Below are 22,903 nucleotides of genomic sequence, written 5' to 3' on the forward strand. Positions count from 1 at the left end.
TCTCTTTTCAGCTAAGCAAAATTTGCTTTCAAGATTTTAGGCCATGGCTGATGTGTCTGATAAGCCTCAGGACTCAGCTACTTGAAAGTCTACCCATTACCCAACTCTGGAGATAAGTACATTCATGAATTGTGGGAAAACACTGCCGGGTAATCGAACACCTCAGGTATTGCTGCAGCAGCACAGGGCTGGCTCTCCCAGGGCTGGCTCTCCCAGGGCTCTCCATCCGTGCCTGCAGCCAAACCTGGCTCCCAGTGACCTGCTCCGGCCATCCCGGGCCCAGGCAGCCGTGGCAGGTCGGGCAGGAGCTGTGCCTGCGTGACCCAGCCTCCCTGCAGAGGCAAAGCTTCCAAGGGGCAGTGGAGCCAGCCCAGCCCTGCCTGAATGCATTAACCTTCCCATGATTGCCGCCTCCAGTGCCAGCAGCCTTTTCTCCAGCGGCCTGGAATCCTCCTGGCTCTGTTCTGGAGCCTGCTGCACCAAGTTATGGGTCCCCATGACTTTGTGTCTACCCTTCTTCAGCTGAAAATCTCCTCATCCTCTCCTTTCATCATCTCTGCAGGTCTCTACACTTAGTTGTCTGCCAGAACAGATATGGGGGGAGAATTTCCTGTCTTGAGCCTTTTGGTTATATTAAGCATAATAAAAAAAAAGCCAACAAGAGGTTCTCACCAAAGAACAGGATCCACGGGGTCTTTGCACACATAACTTTCCTTGCAAACAAGAAGCTTTCCATGAATAATAATTTAATTTCACAGCACCTAGCACACATTAATCCTTGCTCTTGCACCAAGTGGTAGATATTATTCTCCCTATGTTGCAGTGCACAGGCTAAGGGGCTTACCTCAGGCCAAAGGGATTTCATTTCACATTACAGTTCAAAACTTCCCTCTGGCCAGATCATGACTCTGTCTTCAAGCAATAATAAATTCAACAATATTTGGTGGTCTGGAAAGACATATGATTTTCCTCTCCAAAACTGCTTCCAGATCAACTTCATTTTATGTTGTAAATGAATGAAAGGAAACAGACTACAAACACAGATGGGTGGAGCTTCTTTCCCACGTCCTGAATAAGGGATCCAAATTTCCTAACTGCAGTTAGCAGCCCTTCTGAAGAGCCAAGGAGGCACTCACACCACAGGATATAACACAAGCACAGTGGCCCCCAGCTGGGGCATCTCAGTCCCTGGAGGTTTCCAAGGGCCTGGAACGGGGCAAAGTCCCTGGTCTGGTCTCAGAGTTAGCCCTCACATTGGAGATCTCCAGCCTGCCCTCCTGCAGGAATTCCCTGTGATCCCACAAACACACAATTTTTTGTGCTACAAGGTGACAGCTATTCTTTGTTTCAGAGAGACACGCACTTCTCCGCGAGTTTGACTGCAAGGGTGATAAATAACTGTATTTTCTAGACCCATTAAAAAGTGGGACAGCGAGCAGTGCCTCCATCTGCTAATTACATTTTGGAGATTATTGCTCTTACAGGAGGCAGCATGACACAGGGACCTGAGCGTGGCTGTTAGGTGTTTCTCTTTGAAGGTAAAGAGCCACACAAGGGTGGGTGGGCTGTCTGTGCTCCTTCCTTCCTTCTCACGTCATTATCAGCCACAGCAGATTCCCTGAAAGACATTTGTGGAGTTATTTCTTCCTCTCAGCTGGCAGATGTTCATTACATTCAGGTAGCACTTAAATGTCACAGGAGCCCTATTGGGACAGACACTGTGTACAGTTGTCATCTTTTTATTGATCATGTCTTCCTCAGAAGATCTCACTTCATAAATGAGAGGCACCTTGGTCACAGGAGGGAACCTTCTCTTGGACTGTGCCATCTGTGGGTGTCCTCACAAGGAGCAGAGAGCGAGACACCACAGGAATGTTTGCCTCATGCATTACCGAGAATCAGAGAAGCATTTCTGAGCAGCACAGCTCCGTGTGCTTTACAACACAAGTGATTCTTGAGGGGAAAACAGAAAAAAATAAAAGGAAACTAATTAAATGCCTCTTAGCAGACCCATTTAACACCAACAATGTGACAAGGCCAATAGCCACAGTGTCAGCAGAGTCACCTGGGTCACAGACCACCTTGTACCCTCACAGGAATATATTTACAGAGAAGCGGGATCTCACCAAGTGCTGAGAGCTCTCAAGTCCCACTAAACTATTTTAAAGTAAATGGTAGCTGAGGGAACTGAGCCCCTCCAGGCAAGCCCTTCAGAAATCTCTGACCATTCCTCCTCCGTGTGGTCACTTTGCTTACTCTCCACATACTGCAGCAACCCTCTGGAACTGTAACTGGCAGCATCATTTTGTCAGAACACTCTGCACAGCACTGTGCTGTCATTACATTCTCTGGAGAAACACGGCATTTCCATTAAAACCTTCATTAAAAATACCTATGGAGCCTTCACTGCAGCTGGCTTGGCTTTGGTGCTACCTCAGACCTCGGCATGCCAGCCTGGAGGCTGGTGAGATGTTGGAGTTCCTCCACAAGCACCTGGCAGGATTTGGTGGGTGGGGGCAAACTGGAGTTTGCCAAGAGGAGAGGCAGGATCTGTGCAGCACATGGGCTGCTACTCCCCTGGCTGAGCAGCAACCAGCCCAGGGGACACCAGCAGACCAGACAACATTCTCATTAATTACAGGCAAAAAACCCCAAAAACCACATTATTGTCTCAAAAATAATGATAATCCTTGGCTTCTTGTTTGCATGTTCATTAGCATGTTAATAGGATACCTATTATGGAAGTGCTAAACCATGCAGTCATGCACATATGCACCCAGTCATTTATTACAAAAACAGCTTCTCTTCCATTCCACATATTTCTCCCTGTCCAGAAAATGGTTCAAGCTGCACCATCTGGGGCAAGCTGTAATTGATTATTACATCCTGAGGAAAGCAATTTTGCTTTCTGTGCATTACACATTACACAATTATCTTTTCCAATATCGAGAGCTCAATTTACTTACTATTGGTGGAGCCAGGGAATTGCTGGAAGAAGGAGCCACAGGAGGGTTGCACCTACTAGCAAGCTTCACATAAAAACACACCAGTCTTCAAGTAAACACACGTGTTCACATAAATAGGAGGAGAAATGTCAAAAGTGAGTCCCAACAAACAACAGATCCACAAACCACTGTGTCCATGTAGAATAAAACTACTGCTGGTGAAGGAAGCACCCGGGGTGGCCCAGACCCAGGCAGGGACAGAGTTCCTGAGCCCAGGAAGGGAGGATGGGGGATGATGGGCAGCTGGTGGGACAGCAGTGGGGCACAGGGGAACACAGGGCTCAGCCAGCCTGGGTGAGCAGCACAGTCACTTAGGTACTTCTTGAGCTGATCACACAATAATTTCTGACTCAGCAGCACAATTAACCATGAAGATGTGAGTGCAAGACATTACTCAGGGCAGGTAATTATCCAGGAGAAAACTACAGTGGAGAGTGTAGCCTTTCCTGCAGCCATCATCTTCTGCATTTCATCTTCGTGGCAGAAAAAGCACAGCCAGTTTTCTGTCTTTTGTTAGACTATTTCAGGCCATGCCTGGTAAGAGACAGTCATGGAGAGAACTGTGCTGGTGGTTTTGGGACAGAGCACCAGTCTGTCAGCAGATTAAATCTTTTGCAAATGCTATTCTCAACACATCATGCAGGATCTAAACTTGAGACCAACAGCTCAGCACAAACTTAATTTCATTGCGAAACTGGAGCCTTTCATATTTTGGCTATAACACTCCTAAAACATTTGTGTTTTTCATTGCACCCTGCTCCATTTCTTCGGTTTTACTCTACCCCTGAATTTTCTGCACGCCTCAGATTTTTATGTGGGGGAGGAATGGTTGCACTGCAGATGCTTCACTTACAAAGCTCCGCAGCCCCACTGCAGTCAGGGATGACACAAAAATGGGCATCAGCTGGTGACCTGCCTGGCAGCAGGGGAGCAGCAGAGGTCTGGGTGAGCAGGTTGATGGGTGAGTGGAATATTCCACTGAACAAAAAGCGTCAGAGAAGACTTTGGCACATAGGGTCAGGACTTTAACCGAGTGCATGTGTTAAAATGCTGATGACCTCAGTTATGAGCTCTGCTGGAAGTCCAAACATTGCCAGCCTCCAGAATGAATGGTCAGATAAAACAAATTACTATGTTGAGCTGTGGTCAAAATCGTCACCCACAAAAAGATCATCACAAGACATCACTTCAGGGAGCACATATTTGCAAGACGTTCCCCTAAATCTATTGGCACAAAACTTTTAACTATATGTCCCTGCAGATCTGCAATTCATGCCAGAACAGGACAGGATCTATAGCTAATTCAGTATCAAAGAAATATAGAAATCAGCACACAGAAGGGCACTCATTTTTCCAGTAGTAGACTGGTATTTTTGTATTGGTGACATTTTTCCAGTAGTAGACAGACTCGAGCCACTTGTATGTATTTAGCATCCACCAAATGATAAGGGCTGTTGGTGGCTAGCAAAGCACACACAGTCTCACTCTAGGCACACCAAACACTTCCACATCTTGTCATTAGCCATGGCTTTTATCACCTCTGCCACCAGAAATGCAATTCACTACTGCAGTATAAGCAGCCTGTAGCAAATCTCCTCTCACCACCAAAAATCCCATTTCCACTCATTAAACTACAGAGTTCTCAAGAAGGACCTGCCCTCACCAAGCACTCCTGGGACACTCACTGACCTCAAGCCTCCTGCTTCAGGGAGAATACACAGAGCACCAAGCCCTGGCATGGTGGCTGCCCCTGGTTGCCCATGCACTGAGGATGGAAGGTCGGGATTGCGCCTTGTGGTGCCACAAGTGGACTAATGGGAAAGGACTCAATGATGGCACAGGCCAGGAGAGGACTACTGCTGGCCAGGATGGGCTGTTGTGGTGAAGATTTCAGCAATAGGTGTCCTGTGAGCCAGCTCTCCCAGCAGTTTAAGAAAAATGTCCTACAAAGACAAACCTGCCACAAGGCACGACACAAGGGAGCAAATTATGAGGTTCATGGAGGGAACCTCATCCATGGAGTTCATGGAGTGAACCACCCTGCTCTTCAGGGTGGAGGCTGGTGATCAGTTCAGCTGCTGCTAGGGAGGCTGGAAGCGTGGCTGCCTGGAGCTCGTAAGAAGAGGAAGGGTCATAAGGAAAAAGCCCAAAAACCCACGGAAAGCTGAAGAACATGCACACACAGAAAAAGAGCACATTGTGTCCAAAGAAAGTTCAACAACTTTCCCAGCTCATTGGATTGTGGGAACTTTGCTTTTCCAGGGAATAACTATGCTATTTTCAGCATTTTTATTATTCAATTTGTCACAGGCTGTCTCAGGAGACTATCAACAATCAGTTTCAAGCAGCATCTGACCACAAACACTTCTCCACATGTGATTTAGAACATCTGGAACGAAGGAGACGGCTTTCAAAGCGTGCCAGCACTGCGCTGCCTCTCCACATTTCTTCTCCTTCCTCCCATCTTCACACCATCGTCAGGCTGTGCGTAGAAAGCGGGCTGGAGGAGCCAAGCGTGGAGCCCTGATGGTGCAGCACTGCTGTGTTTGCCACGAGCACGTGGGGAGAGCGGGCACCGCCTGCTTTGAAGAAGGGCACAGTCAGGGACCGCTGGTGGCACATTCCCCGCATCGCTGAGCTGCTTTGATTTAAACTCCACGTTCCCTAGGGACAGGAGATGTGATCCTTGGCCTGGAGGCGGGCCAGCCTGAGGACTCCTGCCAAAGCTTGCACACTGGATGTTGCATCCACAGAGCCGAAGAGGAGGCGCGTGCTTTGCTCCGTGCCAGCCGTACGCACCAGCTCTCTGATTAGCGCAATAATTTCCTGGGAAACCCAGAGCAGCGTTTCCACCAGAGCTATCTGGCAGGTAAATTGTAAATTAGCAAAGCAGTTCTTCAGCAAGCCTGAGGAGGGAATGGGAACATATGAAAAAGGAATCCAGGCAAATAGCAGAGGAAATGACATTATGATCCCAGCTGGAAGCTGTGCAATGAGCTGCTCGGTGTCCGCACAGCAAACCTACATGAGAACGGGGAGAGGTTCTGGCCCCTGCAAAGCCGATGAGAATTTTGTCATCATCTGGGAGGGGGAAGGTTTCACACAGCCGCTAATTTCGTGTTCACCCCTCATTTCCCTGAGTGACCCACGCGGATGTGGTGCAGTGACACAGTAGCGGCATTCACGCTGCCTTGCACATCTGCCTTCCTGCGTGGCTGCCAAGCGCTGGGCTCATCAGCACATGTGCCCTGCTGCTCCCAGCACTCCCCAGCCAGTGCCGTACAAACCCGGGTCTGGTTTGTAACAAAGTCAGCAGCAGGGCACAGAGAGACTTTGAACCGTGCCTTGAGATGGTGGCATTGCAGTGGGATCTGTGTCCACCGCTTCCTCTCCTTTCTGTTTGCAAAGAACAGCTGGAAAAATTCTGGCGTGTGTGTCTGTCTTAAGTCAGAAAATCTGGGATTTTGACACTCAGTGTCTTCTAAGAGAGCTTATGAAGTCCCTGACACCTGCCACAGCTGCAGAAAGCACAACTGCTATCCCAGTGCATCACGCCCAGCCAGTCACAGATCCCATGTCCTCTCCCCTGTCCCACCCTGCACAGGGACCTGTGTTCCCCAGGGAGCTCCTGTCACAGGATGACTTCTCAGCCCTTGCAGCCCATGGTCCTAGCTCACTGAAAAGTCCAGGAAGGGCCAGACCATGGTGCTGCAGTAACAGGGAATGTGGTGGTTCAGCTCATGCTGAAATGTGAAACCACAGCCTCAGTCTTACTTTTCCAGCCATTTCTAGGAAAGAAATAGCTATAAATACAAGTCTTACTTCCAGTTGCTAGGATCCATTTTTTCCCAAAGACTGAGAATGGTTTTCAACTTCATTAGTAGCGAGTTCACTCACAAAAGAAATAAAAATGTGTAAACTTACCTTTTCTCCACGAGAAAAAAGATGCATCCTTAAAGCCACAGTGACCTTTATGCCATATTGCAAGTGCAACAATCCAAGAAAAGAAGAACAAAGAAACTTGACTTGAAGTTTGGTCTCCACAAGAGCCAAGGCACAATCCTCAAGGAACAATGTGACAACATCCTGAAGATGGTGAGAAGTGGCATCCAGTGGATGTGCCAAGTGGAAGATACCCACGTTCCCTGCCCAATTTAATTTTTTGAAGCATGTACATTCACGTGAACACTCCAGCTGAGGACACCAAAAGCAGGGACAGCGTTTCCTCAGTGCTGTACTGCCACCAAACACATTTCCCACTCATTCCGGTTGCTGTTGGCATTGAACTGAGCAGTGACACCGTCCAGACCTCACGAGCTCCCTGTGAGGCACCAGTCCTGATATGTGGGTTTTGGAGCCCAGGTCTTCGAGACTGAAGAGCCAAAGCAGCTAAACCCTGGTGGCTGCAGTTCAGCAGTCACTGAAAGCTCCAGATGCCTGGCAGCTCGTGCACCTTTTCCAAGTGCCTCTTACCCATATCCTGCTTTGGATTTGCTTTTCTTTCTGAGAGAATTTCATGCCCCTCCTTGCATCAGATTCTAGAAAATTCTGTGCAAGTATGACCAAGACCCTGGAGGAACAGGCAGACCTCTTGAGCACACTGGGGCAATGTGAGGGAAGGGAATATCTGGGAGTACAAAACATGAGCAGAAAGCCACAAAGACAAGGGAAGCCTCCAAATAACAGCATAGATCAGGACTAGCACAGTAACCAAAAATAGATCAAATCTAGTTTTGCTCCACCCTGGCTGGATGTAGCACCCCAGGGTCTGACAGCTGGAAAGGATGCTCTCCTCTCTTTGAAAAGGTTTTCCTCACCCTCTTTGTACAGAAAAACCTGAAAATGTACAGGGCCCTGAGCAATCTCATGTAGTTGAAGTCCTGCTCACCAAAGCAGGGATTGGACTGGAGAGCTTCAATGGTCCTTGCCACTTGGACTGTTCCATGATTCTGCAGGACTGAATCTTGAAGCTTGGAATGGCTCACAGTCCCCATTTTCCTTTCCCAGTTTGTTCTCCTGTTTTGTTTGTTTTACCCTGAGAAATCCTGCCTCCTCACCAGCAGGAAGAAAACCACAGAGGCAGGATCAAACCCCACATCCCCAGAGCCAGTCCCATGCAGGACAGCAGGCTATATCAACACAACATTTCTAAAAAGTGCTCAAATAAAGGGTCAAGGAGAACACCTCTTGTGCCAGCAATGGGCTGACTGCACATTTGTGTTGCTGTAGGTTTGCTTTTTGCTTACAGAATCACAAGGGTGGAAAAGACCTTCAAGATCATTGAGTCAAACTGTTTCCTGATACCTCAACTAAACCATGGCAAATGCTCTTTTTCTTTATCACAAATAGCTGACTTTTCTTTTTTTAAATCATCCCCAGAGCAGTTCATGAAAACTCAGGAACCTGCCATCACAAGGCCACAATCCTCATATGATATTAACAAGTTTTTGATGTAATGAAAATTTAGGATCTTCCGCTGCAATCTCAGCCATAACTTTTGGACCTTATTTTTAATAATAATAATATTTTTTAATCAATAGCTTATGGGGAAATAAATCAGACAGAATTGCTTTGAACACCTCCAATTTGAGTCTCCATGTTTAAATTTATGCCAAGATCCCTTCCCATAGCTATACAGCATACTAGCAAGTAAAGAGTGTATTCACAGCTATTTAACGCACCTTTGCATCAGTCAAAAATGAGTTCCCTCCTTTTGGCATCACAGTTTGAAACTGCCTGTTTGATATTCTGATGGATTCATTTTTCCAGCTAGGAGAAGCACGCACAGCAACCTCGAAGGCTTCGTGCAGTGAATTAAACCAGCAGAGACTCATCACAGCATCACTTGGAGGAGATCTCTCCTCTAACAGGAAGAGACAGAGCACATAGCAACAGCAGCTTTTCATGTTTCAGGCTTCAGGTTTGCTTCTTGTCAGAGTTTTGGGAAATACTGGTGATACCATACAGCTAACAAGGTAACTTGAGAGGGAACAAAGCATCTCTCGTTAACAACAGCTCTTGGAAGGGAAATAAAACATTTCCTGTGAGTTCAGCTGCAACCAAGGTGCCAAGATGCAGTGGAAGATAATGGAATAACCTAAAAGAATACATTGTTGCTGTATCCTGGAGATATTTGCCTCCCTTTATTGCTTCAGGGAACGTCAAAGGCAGGAGGGAACAGGGCGGGAGGAAATCAGAACTTGATGGGAGCCAGAGCAGGAAACACCATCCAGCATCTCTAAGACCACCCAGTATCAAGACACTGGTGGGGAAAGAATTCAAAATGTGCAGAAAGACATTGCCAGGCCAGTAAAAATCCCCGTTCGTTGTGGCAAAACCCACCGTGTCCCACTTTCAGAGAAGAGCTAAAAGGCATTCAGTATTTCAGAGGGTAAAGGTGAAAGTGGGCAGTGAAGTCCCAGGCTCCTCCAGGATTCCCTGCAGATCCCCAGCACTTTGCCTTGTTTCCAAAGAAGATTCCCTGGCCACAAGAATATTAAGTTGTTTGGGTGTTTTCTTTCTGTGGTTTTTTTTGTTTTTTTTTTTTTTTTTTGTTTTTTTCAATAATTGGATACCATAAATAGTAAACATGACACAAAGAGATCATTACCTTGGGCTGAGTGCAGGGAGCAGCCTTGAAAACCAGCTGAATTGTTAAGAAAAGAGGTCCAGATTATTTGAATTTTCTTTTCATTCACATATAAAGTCTTTTGTACCTCATCCTTCATAATTTTGCCTAACCACTCCACAGCCAGATGTCAATGGTTCAAAGGTTTAGAATGAAGGAGAGAGCCAAACTTCTTCTTAACAGTTTTAGGACTCAGTTTCATCAATTGCTTATAAGCAAAGTTAACTCCATGGTCTCAGACTGTCCTCACTCCCATTTTGAGTTGAAGTCTGAGTACTCAATTCATCCATGGGTGGAAGGGAACAGGAGCAGAACTGGTCCTAGCTGATAATGTGATTAAGTTGATATCAGAATCCCAATTCTTTAAGTAGCAGTAGTTTACTGTAGACAAACACAGCCAGATATAAAACAGTGATGCATTTAAAACCAACAAACACATAGGAGTACTTTTTTCCTCTTTCCATTCCAGCTAATTTTTCCTGCCTAATTCAAATCTGCCCCAACCTACATAAAAACACATTTCCACAACAATTACTGACAGCAACTGTAAATCCTCCACAATCCTCGCTCCACTCTGCTTCAGAAGTGCAGGGAAAGGGAGAGATGTGGTGCTGCTGAGGGAGTGCTGTGGTCAGTCACCCTGTGAGACAGGACGTGGCAGTTCTGGGCACTGTCTGAACAGTCTGTGCTTAAAGCAGCCACTGCTCAATACTTCAGCAGCAGCAAGGTCTGCTCTGCCAATTAACTTTTTTTTTTTTTTTTTCCATGCTCTAAACCTCCCTTTACCTTCAAGTCCAGAAGGAAGCACTCCAGCGAGTCAGAACATGGAAAGTCTCGCTGTAAGCGGGACTGACACGTGAATGTTGTCATCACTGAGGAGAATGCCACAGCCTCAGTTAAGTCTCCTGAAACTCCTGAGCAGATCACACAACTGCAGACAGACAGACAGACAGGTCTGCAGGGCAAACCCCCAAATCCTGGGCTGGAATGGCTACAAGATATTGGCTACATGACACACATGACACCAACCTTTAGCTGCATTTCATCTGGAAAGTCGTGGGACAGTGACATACCAAGCACTTGAGTAAAAGCAGTATCCAGGAAATTCTGGTCACTTTGAGGGGTTTTACAAATATTGCAAACAATTGTCCCTCCCACTTACAGTCATATGTTTGTGTAGGCTAAAAACCACTGCAGTAAGGAGGGAAGTTAGACAGGAGGAGAGTCAGAACTCATTTGTTGGTCATACTAGAGATTCCCTCAAATTCACACTGCTCTGCATTGGTATAAGTTGTCAGCATTCCCAGAGTCCTGTCTTTGAAACATTTGTTGGGAACTTCTAATGCCCAAAGCAGCACAGGTGTGTGCATCTCCCATCACCACCACACTGCAGAGCAATCCTTTAAAAATACTCACTACCATTTCCTACAGAATATGGAAAATATGTTGTGCCCTTCAATATTAAGGATCTAAAAGCTTAAGAATTAACAGTGACATTTTCACAGACTGGGGGAAAATTTTCTCCTTTCACATAAAAATTTTGAATTCAGTCTTCCTTTTTCCCCCCCAGAAATGTATAGAAAAAGGCCTTCATTTTGGCAAAGAAAAGAAACACAAGTTAAAACTGAATATGCTTTTCCTGATTTTACATTTTAGTTTCTTTTCTTCCATAATTTCTATGGTGAACAAAAATATTAAAAAAATCAGGATAGAATTGTTAGCACAAAAGGAGAGAAACAGATCACAAGACATAACACATGGAATATGATAGGTTTGGGGCACAAAGCCGTTTTTTAAAAAACATGTTAACTGGCTATAATATTGTTCTCAGGCAATTGTCCTAAAACCTAATGTTAGAAAAGTTGAGTTGGTAGAATTTTCAGCAAAAATTGTGATGAAGAAAGGACTGAAAAATGTTACTGTGAATCACTGATGCTGCCCCTTAAGGAATCACATTCAAAATAAAAATTTCTTCTTTCTTCAAGTCACACACCAGTGTTGTGTATAATTAATCTAAAACCCAGTCACCTGCTGTTTTCGCAGTAAGAAAGATACAGATATAGAGAAAATATAGGTCTAAGAACAGAATTTTATTTGATTCTAGAAAGCATCATGCATCAAATTTTTTTCTTAATGATCCTTGCCCAGCTTTGAGATGAAAGAATAGCATTTACAAAGTAAAAGGATGCAAAAGTAAGGTTAGCACCATAGGAGGAATACTCTTCTTTTTACAACTCCATTTGACAGACAGTGATAAAAAAAAACAGAAGAAAGAGACCAAAAAAAAAAAAAGGTATTTAGGTGACCTTGCATTTTTATTTTCAACATCCAAAATAATTAAATCTAAACATCAAGATACCATGGCTCTCTGAGCAATACCTAATAATTAATGTTCAGCAAAACTTGCTCTGTACATTGAGAAGTGTTCAGGAGTCAAAAGATAATTGTCACAAAGTACCAGCTAATGTGCAAGGTAGAAATTGTTGGAGTCCAGAAAAAGAAAGGAAACAAGAGAAACCAATGTGAGGAGTTTGTCTCTCTTCCAGTCTTTTGCAGGTATGGCTATTAGGATTTGCTGCAAAGGTCAAAGAAACAGAAGGGATGTGTACTGGAGCTGGCTGGGATAGGACAAAAATCCTATTATCCTGTAATACCCTAGTTTCATGGGCCAAATATCCAGATGTTCTTAATCCACACTCTCCCATTTCTTACCTGCAAGCAACTACAGAATTACATCAGATTTCAAATGTTTGTTTTCCTTATTTTTTAATTAATTTTTAAAATTTTCTTCATGCAGCTCTTACTGTAAGGTTTCCAAGCGAGTGAACAGTTTTACCAAATCTCCAATCTACCCCAAGCAGGAATTCTAATAAGAGTTTTAAATGTCACATTGTCATTTTTATGTGCTGTCTTCTTAAGGCAATGGAATAATTCCTTTCAAGTACCATAATTTTGCATCACAAATCAATTCTAAAATCTCCTTTGCAAGCATCTATAATTGCAATACATGTAAAATTATTTAAATTTTATTAAACTATTAACCTGACTCATTTATTAGAAGGAGGGTTTGAACTACAATTTCGAGGAAGAGACAGCTTTTTGTCAGTTTGGGAAATACATCTTTTGATTATTCCCACATTTCAAGGTCACATGTATGGACTTTTAACAGCAACATTGAAGCATCCTGTTAAAACAACTGCTTTGTTTCCAAATCACAGGAAAACCATTTAATCCCAAAGCAGGGGGTGGCGTAACCCAAACCAGTTGTATTTTTCAGACTAATAACCATTAACACTTGAACACCAATTGCAGTAAACACTGTTTTAACCTTGAACTCCCCAGAGGAGCCTCCATCACATCACCACCGTGAGTGCTACATCACATCCCCACCGGGAGAGGAAGGAGACTCTGAACTTTTCTTTCTCTTTCTTTTATTTATGCTTGGACTTCCAGCACTGCACATCAGATAGCCAGGGTCTTAATCTGTCCTATATCAGACTGCAAAAACACAAGGCGCTTTCTCCACAAATCACAGAGTCACATCCCACCAACCCTTCACGTGAGCAGTTCCTTCCCTCTGGAAAAGCATCTCTCCTCTCAAGGATTTCAGCTAATGCTTCTGGCTTAGAAAAGATTAAGTGCAATCAGTTAGACTGAAGGTTTACAATGCGGCCCTTGATTGTATTTTCTGTGCACGCATTTACATCAGGCACACGAGTTATATAAAATAGTTTGGAGTACAAAAATATGGTTATAACATAGGAGTACCAAACAGCACAGAATTAGAACAGTTTTATTACCATAATACCAATTTATATACAGACCCCCAAATTAACGATTTTTTCTTTTTTTAATTCTACGTATTCTTCCCAAATTGACAACTGTAGTGTACACTCTATAAACTGCAAATTAACAACACAGATCTATTTTAACCCCTACATTGTCTATGCAGTCTGCACCAATCCTCTCTCTTCCACACAAAAGTGTATTATAAATAATCTCACAAAATGTCACGTATGTTTTATTGCACATTGTACATGCCAATATTTAAAAGAAAGGCTCAAACCTTTCACTTGATAACTAACTGTTTAAATAACTAGCATTTACTTGTGTTATGAATATTATTGCATTTTTCAGGCTCTAATCTTAACTCATAATTTAAAAGAAGAATAGCAGAACAGAAAATATGCCTTGAACTTTATAGCTTTTGTGAAAAAAAAGAAAAAGCTTATTTAATTCTGCTGATCTCTACTTTATAAAGTCATCAAAAACATCTGACCTAATTAAAAATGCTGTTTCAAAATTTCTGCATGTTTTACTATAAAATTATGCACGTAGCTGCTTGTGCAATCATCTATTCCTTCTATTTAGCAGAATTAGATGTCTCTGTGCTGCACTGACCGGAGGGTTGAGTTACACAGGTCCTAGTGTGAGCTACAGGAGTTGTTTTATCAGCCTCTGCTCTGCTGGTCTGCACAGGGGCAGGACTTGAGGAGCCTGACAGACACCTGGACAGCTTGGGATTAAAGGACACCGAGCACAAATGGCCACCCAGCATCGAGGCCATGTATAATTCCCATTAAGCAGATCTCTAGACTAAGGAATACGAGTAAGTAACCATTAATATGTGGGTTTATGATATGCTGCACTAAAATATGGCTGCTAAACAAAGAGAATGATTGGTTGTATGACAGATATGTGCCAGCTGGTAAAAATGCCTCACTGGATAAAAATCTGCGTTTTGAGGGTTAAAACTCTGGCATGAACAAAAAGATTTCAAAGTCGATCAATCAAATGTTTTGCCAATGGTTTCTAAAGCTATTAGCCATCAACAGCTCCAGAAAAGGATAAAAATAGCAAAACCAAACCACTAAAATTGCACTATTACAAAGAAACAAGTCCATGAAAGGGAGAGTCACCAGCTGCAGTTAAGGGACAGCCACTTCGAGAAGCCGATTGTTTTTTCGCTTGCAAGTTGGGATGTTGCCATTTTTCTGGCTGCCTTGTATGAACTTCACACACACTTTGTCTTGCTTGAACTGGACCAGGAACCTAAGAGAGGGGATGGTAAAAACTTTAGTTAAGTGTGGAGAGAAATAAAAAGACACATGAGGGAGCAGAAGTCTTTTCCTGCTGGTTCTAAGCATCACTCCAAAAGATGTCATTTTCAGCTCTGTAGTAATAATAAAGAGTTGGGAAGTAAATAAAAAAGCCACAGGTTATGGTATGGCTAGGATCTCCTTCAGGCTGTACCACTTAATGACTGCTATTTGCCTATAACTGTGGACATTTTACAAGTTAGTTTGCTACTCCTTCAGAAAAAAAGCAGTTTGAAACAGATTTTCTCTATTAACAGAAATGCAGCAAAGACAATTTCCAATTAGTTCACTGTTGGCCAAAGGGACTTCTCTGTTTTCATGGAAGCTCAACACTTATGTAGCAACATCAGGAGTTCTCTCCTTCTGATTTATGCTTCATTTAGTACATCTGGTATTTCAGCAGCTCTCATATGTTTAATCCTTAGTTAACCTTTATAGCCCCCTGCTCGACAACTGGGAAAATTCACTTCCTGCCCAGCAATCTCCAAATTTAGACATTTTCTACAGTTCAGGGTAAATTAATCTGGATTTGACTCTTCACTTTTTACTGGAAGGGAGATTTCACTGAATGTGGAGAATTGCTTTAAAAAAAACCAAAACAACACCACAAAAACCCAACGTGCTCCTGTGGAGCCTCAAAACTCTCATGGATCTGGATGGTGAGATTAAAAGCAATAGGCAAGGCAGTGCTGCCTCTTGGCTCACATGCAGTGCTTGCTGACCTAAAAAGTCCTTTGTAATACAGCCGATTTTCCCTTTTAGCATCCTTAAAAAGTCCTCCAGCAGAGGCCAAAAACTTCAAAGAATTTGCTCTGCAGCCGGAAACCACAAATCAAGCTGACGGCAGAGCTCAGGGGAGGAAGTGGCCTCTGCTGAGTGAAGCTGCCCTTGGGTCCTGCTTTCCTGCTGCACAGCCCAGGCACTCAGAGCTTGTTCAGCACTGCATTTTTGGGGTGCAGTATTAAGAGCTACACCCCAAAAATGTGTGCAGCTCTTACAGCCACTGTCTCGCCACCAACGCTGCATTTTCCTACACCCACTGAAGGATATTATGCAGTGAATGGTGTGTCCCCTCCTAAACAGAGCCCTGCATCAACAGCATTCTTACATCAGCTCTCTTCCCAAAACGCATATTCAAAATAAGGCCACATTTTCTCCTCAATCCCTAGCTGTGCTTGTGTCTAAACTCTAGCAGGGAGAAGACTCCTGCTTCACCATCAACACAGATGGGACTGCGAACAGCTTAAAATTATTTAGTCTGGATAAACTCAATAGCGGTACACACATGAATGTTTTTAATCTGCAAGAGAAGAAACAAAAACCACATCCCAAAAAGCAAGACTCCCTGAAAGCAGGCTGTTTTCCAGACCTAAGGCAAGCAGGCTGTCCAGACTAGTGCAATGTTTGCTTAAACTCAGCTTTAGTAGTTTATGCCTTTGTAGCCCCCCTTAAACTAGAAACTTACTGGGGATAGCCACACTCTTTTAGACACAAAAAACCACATACTCTTGAGGAAATTAAATGACATCTGGTAACAGAACAAAGGAAAATGGCAGATTTTATTTTCAAGGAAAGAGCAAAATTAGCCTTTTAATAAATCCTCGAATCTGAACAGACACAAACTGTACCCACTACCATGACTCTAGAACACACATAGCATGGTGCAGCCAGATAAAATGGTTCCATTTTTACCTACAGGAAATTTACTTCGCCATTGTTAAAGGGTTCAAATTTTTCCTCTTTTTTCAAAGTGAATAAATCCACCTAATCAACGTTACTGAAAAGAGTGGCAATGGTGGACTAAGTGGGAGACTCTTACTCAGCAAACTTAAGGAGTTCACACACAAGCACCTTTATTCCATAGCTAAAAAACCACAAGGGCAGTCCTTATTTAAGACCAAAATATGAAACTGTACCAATCAGAAATAAATATTATTTTGAGATGCAAACTTTTCATCAAACAAAGCTTTTGAACAACCAGAAACCCCCAAACAATAGGTGGTTACACCTTCACAAGAGAGAAGATAGAGCTTCATAAACCTACACTGGATTAGGGACAGCTTTGTATTCTTTTTGGGTTGTTTTCAGAAGAACTTGGCAACTAGTGTCCACTCTAATCTATAAATATCTCAGAATAATCTGAACTTTTCAGTCACATGCAAAATTGTTCTCTTAAATGTAGTAACTCTTGATTATTTCTACAGCAGCAATTCTGCTTCACAGCCCATTTGAAACTACTTCAACAAAAGCCCATTTTCTGTAATGACTTTCAGGGACATAAAAGCCAAAATTAATACTATAAATGAGTACACACTGAAAACTGGATCCTTCTTTACAAGTATTCTGTCAAGAGAAAAGAACTATTAGCTACACAACAGTGTTTTGTTATTCTGACACCAGATACTTGACTTTTTAGCATGCTGCACTGAAGAAATGTACTCTTAAGCAAACAAGAAACATACTCATCAGATATCTCAATGTTGAGCTTCTGTTTGGTTTGGCTGAGGGTAGTGCGGTAAAGTTTAGTGGCCATTTCAATAAGGTGATCGCTGCTGAGCAAGAAATCTCCTTTGCTGGCAGCTTCTGAACCCTGAAACAGGAAGGGAAGCAGTTAGGACTACCAAAACCTTGAGTATGATTAAATGGCAGCCAAGCAGGAGGGTTTGCAAGGAGTCTTCTCTTCCCAGTTTAAGGAAACAACAATCTTTTGTCTTGTAAATTAAATAGGGATGCAGTGCAGTGTATAGGATCAAAATGCCATCTGCACCCAAATAATCTACAAATCAGGTGAGAAAAGGTGAAAGAAAATACCCCTTCTGGCCCTAAAGGAGGGTCATCTTCCTTTTCCTACAAAACTGTAGTGTTTCTGTGTCCCTTGTCAGGATACACCACAGCAAGCTTCCAATACTTGCAGAAAGGAACAAAAGCAAATTTCCAACACCAGGATCAGGATGATGGCAGTGAGATGAAAAGACACTGTATGTAACAGTCTTCAAATTCATTTAGGCTAGAATACAGATGCCAGCTTAATGAATTTAGCAGAGCAATGGTTACAGTGCAGTGAGGCAAATATAGCACTGAGCTAAGCTCCTTAGAACTGAGTTACAAATTAGCTGTGCCTCAACGTCGACTTCTTGGCATCCCATAAAGAAGAGAGAAATATTCTGCCAGTATATGTAAGGAAAGCACTGGCACAAGGTACCTGAACCATATTACAAGTGGAAAACTCTGATCCTGAAGAGACTGCAGTGAAACACAAAGTCTGATTTTCACAGTTAAATGATCGTTCATAATGTAATAAACTGTTCTCATTTGGCTTCAGTAGCTTTAAATCAAAGCTTTTTTCAGCTATGGCAAAGTTAAATCAATTTCCAAGCATACAAGCTTAAACCCCTCTGGTTTAATGCTACAAGATAATTAACAAACAGGTTTGACATCAATGTGTGTAAAACATATTAACCTCCTTGAGGTGCACTGCAAAGAATCCATCATTTTGGGAGCTCATGGACACTTTGGTAACATCTCCCAGTGGAACCTCCGACTTGATAGTCCCAGATTTTTGATCCGCAAGAAGGACGTTGTTTTTGGTTAATAAGAAAATCCTGGATGCAGCCTGTGAAAATGCAAAAATGCAGATCATTGTCCACATGAGGGGAGAGCTAGTTTTCATTGAGCACCTACTAAGACTCCAAAGAGTTCACAGAGTTAAAAAGCCTGGCCCACATTAGCAAATGTGAACATTTGATGTTCAGTAAAAGCTGCAGATCAGTCAAAATCAGGTCAAATTTATTTATGTGTCTAATTATAGACTGAGAAGCTTAGCTCATTTTGGCACATATGCTTAGGTATAAACAGTTCCTTTAATTACTGGCTTACAGCTGTAAAATCCAGAAAGTCAAACTCTGAAACTATGCAAATCAGGATAACCTCATTTCTCATGCTCTTTAAATCTCTAGGAAAATCATCACACACTAAGTCTCTATATTGAGCATTATTCACCAAAACTATAATGCAGAGCAACACAAATCACATAAGTACTTTTCAGAGTTATGTTCTCCTCCCTTTATCTCTTGGAATTATCCTTTAGGAGGATAAGCATTCATATTTTCAAAAGACAAATATTTTTAAAGCATAAAATGTGTGTTCTTATATTTGTCTTAAAAAATAGTAAGAAAGAGAAATGAGAACTTAATCCACATACACATTTTTCTCCTGTAAAATTTTAAAGAATAAAATCTGTATTAAAATTAAGAAGTAGCTGCCTTAAGCACGTAGAACCATAGTTCATTAATTTTTTTTTTTAAATCTTGAGAGCTGTAGCCTATGAAAGTACAGGAAAGATATTGTCTTCATTTAATTAGTTTCTTCTAAACCAGAAAATTAACTTGGCATCAACAATGGGCAAACTAATTTCACTCCTACAAATGCATAAATGGCATCTACAGCTGAGAAGTTGAGACCTACTACTTCTAATATTTAGACAGATATGGTGAAAGCAATTAAGTTTACTAAGCCAGAATAATACTTCCTGTTTTAATAAGTATAATTTAAATGTAAAATGTGTTCTATGTTAGCAGAATAAAAAGGTACCCACCATATTTAACAACTTTATTCAAACGATACAAGAAACTTGCCTCTTCCTTCCAAAGAGCTTTGGAAGACAGGTTAAGCTAGAAGAGTATGCCACTCATAATTTTAAAAGATAACAAAATGTGATAATCAGAGCTTGATTGACAGCATGGACTTTGAAAAGTTAAGTTTTCTAAATACTTGAGTAAGATATCCACTACATGTTTATTTTCTTTAATTGGCAAATAGAAGATCTTAGCTGAGTACTGACACTACATTTAGTTGTGACACAATACAGTCTGTTACCAGTTGATGAGATACCTTTTTTGTTTGGAAAGTCCCTGGAAACTACAAAACAAGATTTTAGTAATTTTTATGTACATTTAAAAGAGGTGTCTAAAATCACCAAGTTACATAAAACCAACATTTCCAGTCTTGCCCTTAAAAACATACATTATTTAAAAAATCCTCAGAGTATTACACTTTCAATGTATTTGTAACAAAACTGATCTACCCTTCTTGATAAATCAAATCCATGTGATTACCTTCCCATTGGCTCTATTGATCTTATTGACAACTTCTGCAATAATGATCTTTTCATCCACAGCATCCTTGAGCTTTTTGTACTTGGGGTTCTCGCTGATCTCCAGGTAAGCCCCTTGGAAGGGCTGCCCAACACTGCAAAGGAAACACGAGTTCTACATGAACCTCAGGCATGAAGCAAACCTGACACCAGCACAGCCTTCATGAGGAGATGCACCAAGTATCATTTTCAATGTGGTCAAGTGAAGAGAAAGTTATCACCAAAGAACAGGATGGGGTTTTTCCTTGCTCTGGAAGCATTTTCCAATTAAATGGGCCCAATTGCTTTGGATATCAGACACATGAACATCCTTGCAAATGCAGTCATCTGCGATTTAAAATCACCCAGTGAGAGTCTGTGAAAGCAGAAAATAAAACCCCAGTAGGACTGACACACTGTTGATGCCTACAGTCAGGACTTCAGTGACAGACATGACCTTGCCTTCAAGACCTGCTGTTGTTTGTGAAACGTGCAGCAGCTCCTTGTCAGCATCTGCTGCTCTTGCAAATTCCCCCATCTTTACACACCTCAGGGTGTTCAAACAAGGGCTTCACTACAGACCAAGAAATGATGAATTGTCGCTGCTTGCTTTGTTTGGAAGTCACTTTTAAAATGGTGACTTAGCCTCAGTTAAAGCATTATTGCAAAAACTGGAGCCCAGGAGGAACCAATGCCCTGCGTGGAACAGCAGTGCCTTTGCCATTGCATCTCTGGCACACAGAGGGATGGGAAAGAAGAGGAAGGGTACTGGAATTTTAGTACCCACAAGTCCCTCTTTCTCCTTAAATAATTATACTACAGACAGAAAATTAGCCACATCCTATGAACCATTATCATACTAAATAATCAGAAACTTTATACAGTAATTTTCTCTACCCTTAGGCCGATTTAAAAAAATACAACAAAACAACAGTAGGAGCTAATCAGCTCTGAACACCAGACAAAAAGAGATGGAAATGTTTCTAAATGAATGCAGGGTAGGGAAAGCATTCCAACTTTCCACCATGTTGGAGCTTTGAGGTTTTTTGGTTTTTATTAATTAGCAGTATGAAACCATAGTCAGCAAAACAGTAGATTCCATGTGGACTTCATCCCTGATCAAATGATGACATGTCATAGCTAAAATTGAAATGAGTCAACAGTTCCCTTATCACAAATACCACTTAAGAATGTCTTGGATAAAAATTACTCTCATATATATATATATACACATATATATAAATATACATGTATATAAATTTTAAAAAATATATACGTGAGTGTGTGTATATTTTGCTGTAGGTTATTTCATTGTTCAGCCTTGGTGTAAAAAGTACCAAACCAGGGGTATAAATAGAATTCCTTCCTTTCCAAGGAGCTCTATGCTAAGCAGATTCATACTGACCAAAACCTAAAAAAACCTGCTTGCTCATAGGAAAGTCCAAAGGCACCATCTTTCTCTTTTCCCAGAAGCATAAAAAGACATCCCAAAGCAAATAAGGGACAAACCACAAGCTAGCATATATAGCCATTAAGTGAGTGATCTACTGAGGGGGAAAAAAAGAGAAATGTACACTGAGCCCATTACAGAAAAACAGGAAATGTCTCAATAAAAAAATGACACCAAACCAAGGAAACACACAAACAACAAGCAGAGCATGGAACTGTTCCCATAAACTCTTGCAGATTCCTGTTCCTCCCTCTGCTGAACCTTGCTTCTCATTCTATTTGTTCCTGCTCAGCTCAAACTACAGCTTCTAAGAGAAAACTCTCTTGAGATGGACAAGATAGTTGTTTTCAAGAAAAAAAGACAATTTATAAGCTTGTATTCACTTAAAAAGTGTAAGCCAACTTATATCAAGGGCATCATATCTCTCTTTTGTCAGTTTTACTGCATACCAAAAGAAGTGTATTCCTTAAATAAAATTAGGTACTACTGCACTTTCTTGAATAATGCTGGCTCTGTAAACAGCAATGACAAGAATCTGTCAGTTTTAAAGAACTCAATCTGAGAAACCAAAAAACACATTTGCAGAGATTCCATATTATTAAAAGAAAAAAAAATTCTAAAATGGAAATAGAAATTTCTTTTAAGTATCTTTGCAAAAACACATATGCACCAGTGTAACTCTTAAATTACCCAGTCTTCACCTTAAGTCTGAACACAGGAGAGCTCCCCAGGACAGCTCACCTGGGAGTTAGTGACATTGTCACTTAGAGCCTTCCAGCTCACTCTACCTTTATTATGGCAGGAAACAGCCTGATGGGAATGAGGGGAAAGGGTAAAACTGTTCCCACCTGGAAGTTCCCCAAACTTGTAAGGCATAAGTGGGTCAGGGAGGGTTAGAACAACAAACCACCATGGATTTTGGATAGAAGTTCTTGCTATCACAGGACTGGTGGCTGTAACAACATCTAAGTTTGCTTCTAACTGAGGTCAATTTTCGTGATGGTAAAGGCAAATTATTGAGAGATGTTGTCAAACAAGGAAAATGCACTTTCCTGCTTAGGATGTAAAGCAAAATCTTGCTTAGTTTCCCAAATCTATGTAAGGATATTGAATTTCTTGTACATTAAAAGCAGTAGAATCAGGCATTACCTGGCTGGATATAAAGCCTTCTTGTCCTTGAAAAGTTCACTTGCTTCCAGTTTTTCTTCATATATAAGCTTTTGCTGATCTGTGAACTGATCTCTGTACTTTTTACACTACAAAACAGGATATATTAAACAAACCATAAAATTATCTTTCCCAATCTCACAGCACCACAGACTAATGTTTGCTCATTGCTCAAGATGCACATTCTTTGTATGCTTCCGAAGTGATTCAGCTCCATCCTACGTGCCACTGATAACAAACAGGAGAGGTGTTTTTCTCCTTACCCGTTCTAGATACTTTTGAATTACACCAGAAACAATATATAAAACATCTCCTGTAAGCATGAACATGAGCTTAATCTGAGACACCATTCATTGGAAGAGTGTGCTAAAAAGATTCACAAAAAATATAAATACAGCTCCACAATTTTGGAAGTTTATGTAG

General features: G+C 41.9%; 1 protein-coding gene across 1 annotated transcript in view; it reads right to left on the reverse strand.

Moving 5' to 3' along the window:
• Positions 1–13,047: 13,047 nt before the first annotated feature.
• Positions 13,048–22,903, reverse strand: part of MYO1B (myosin IB) — a 105,349-nt gene continuing 95,493 nt past the window's right edge. Inside the window, exons 27-31 of the mRNA XM_041403567.1 lie at positions 22,463–22,569; positions 19,847–19,979; positions 18,193–18,345; positions 17,195–17,322; positions 13,048–14,685 (exon numbers count right to left, since the gene is read on the reverse strand). Coding sequence (XP_041259501.1) covers positions 14,562–14,685; positions 17,195–17,322; positions 18,193–18,345; positions 19,847–19,979; positions 22,463–22,569 — 645 coding nt within the window. The 3' untranslated portion in view covers positions 13,048–14,561. The remainder of the gene's footprint in view (positions 14,686–17,194; positions 17,323–18,192; positions 18,346–19,846; positions 19,980–22,462; positions 22,570–22,903) is intronic.

Source organism: Onychostruthus taczanowskii, unplaced genomic scaffold (assembly GCF_017590055.1).
Source record: "Onychostruthus taczanowskii isolate IOZ18803 unplaced genomic scaffold, ASM1759005v1 scaffold20, whole genome shotgun sequence".
NCBI lineage: Eukaryota > Metazoa > Chordata > Aves > Passeriformes > Passeridae > Onychostruthus > Onychostruthus taczanowskii.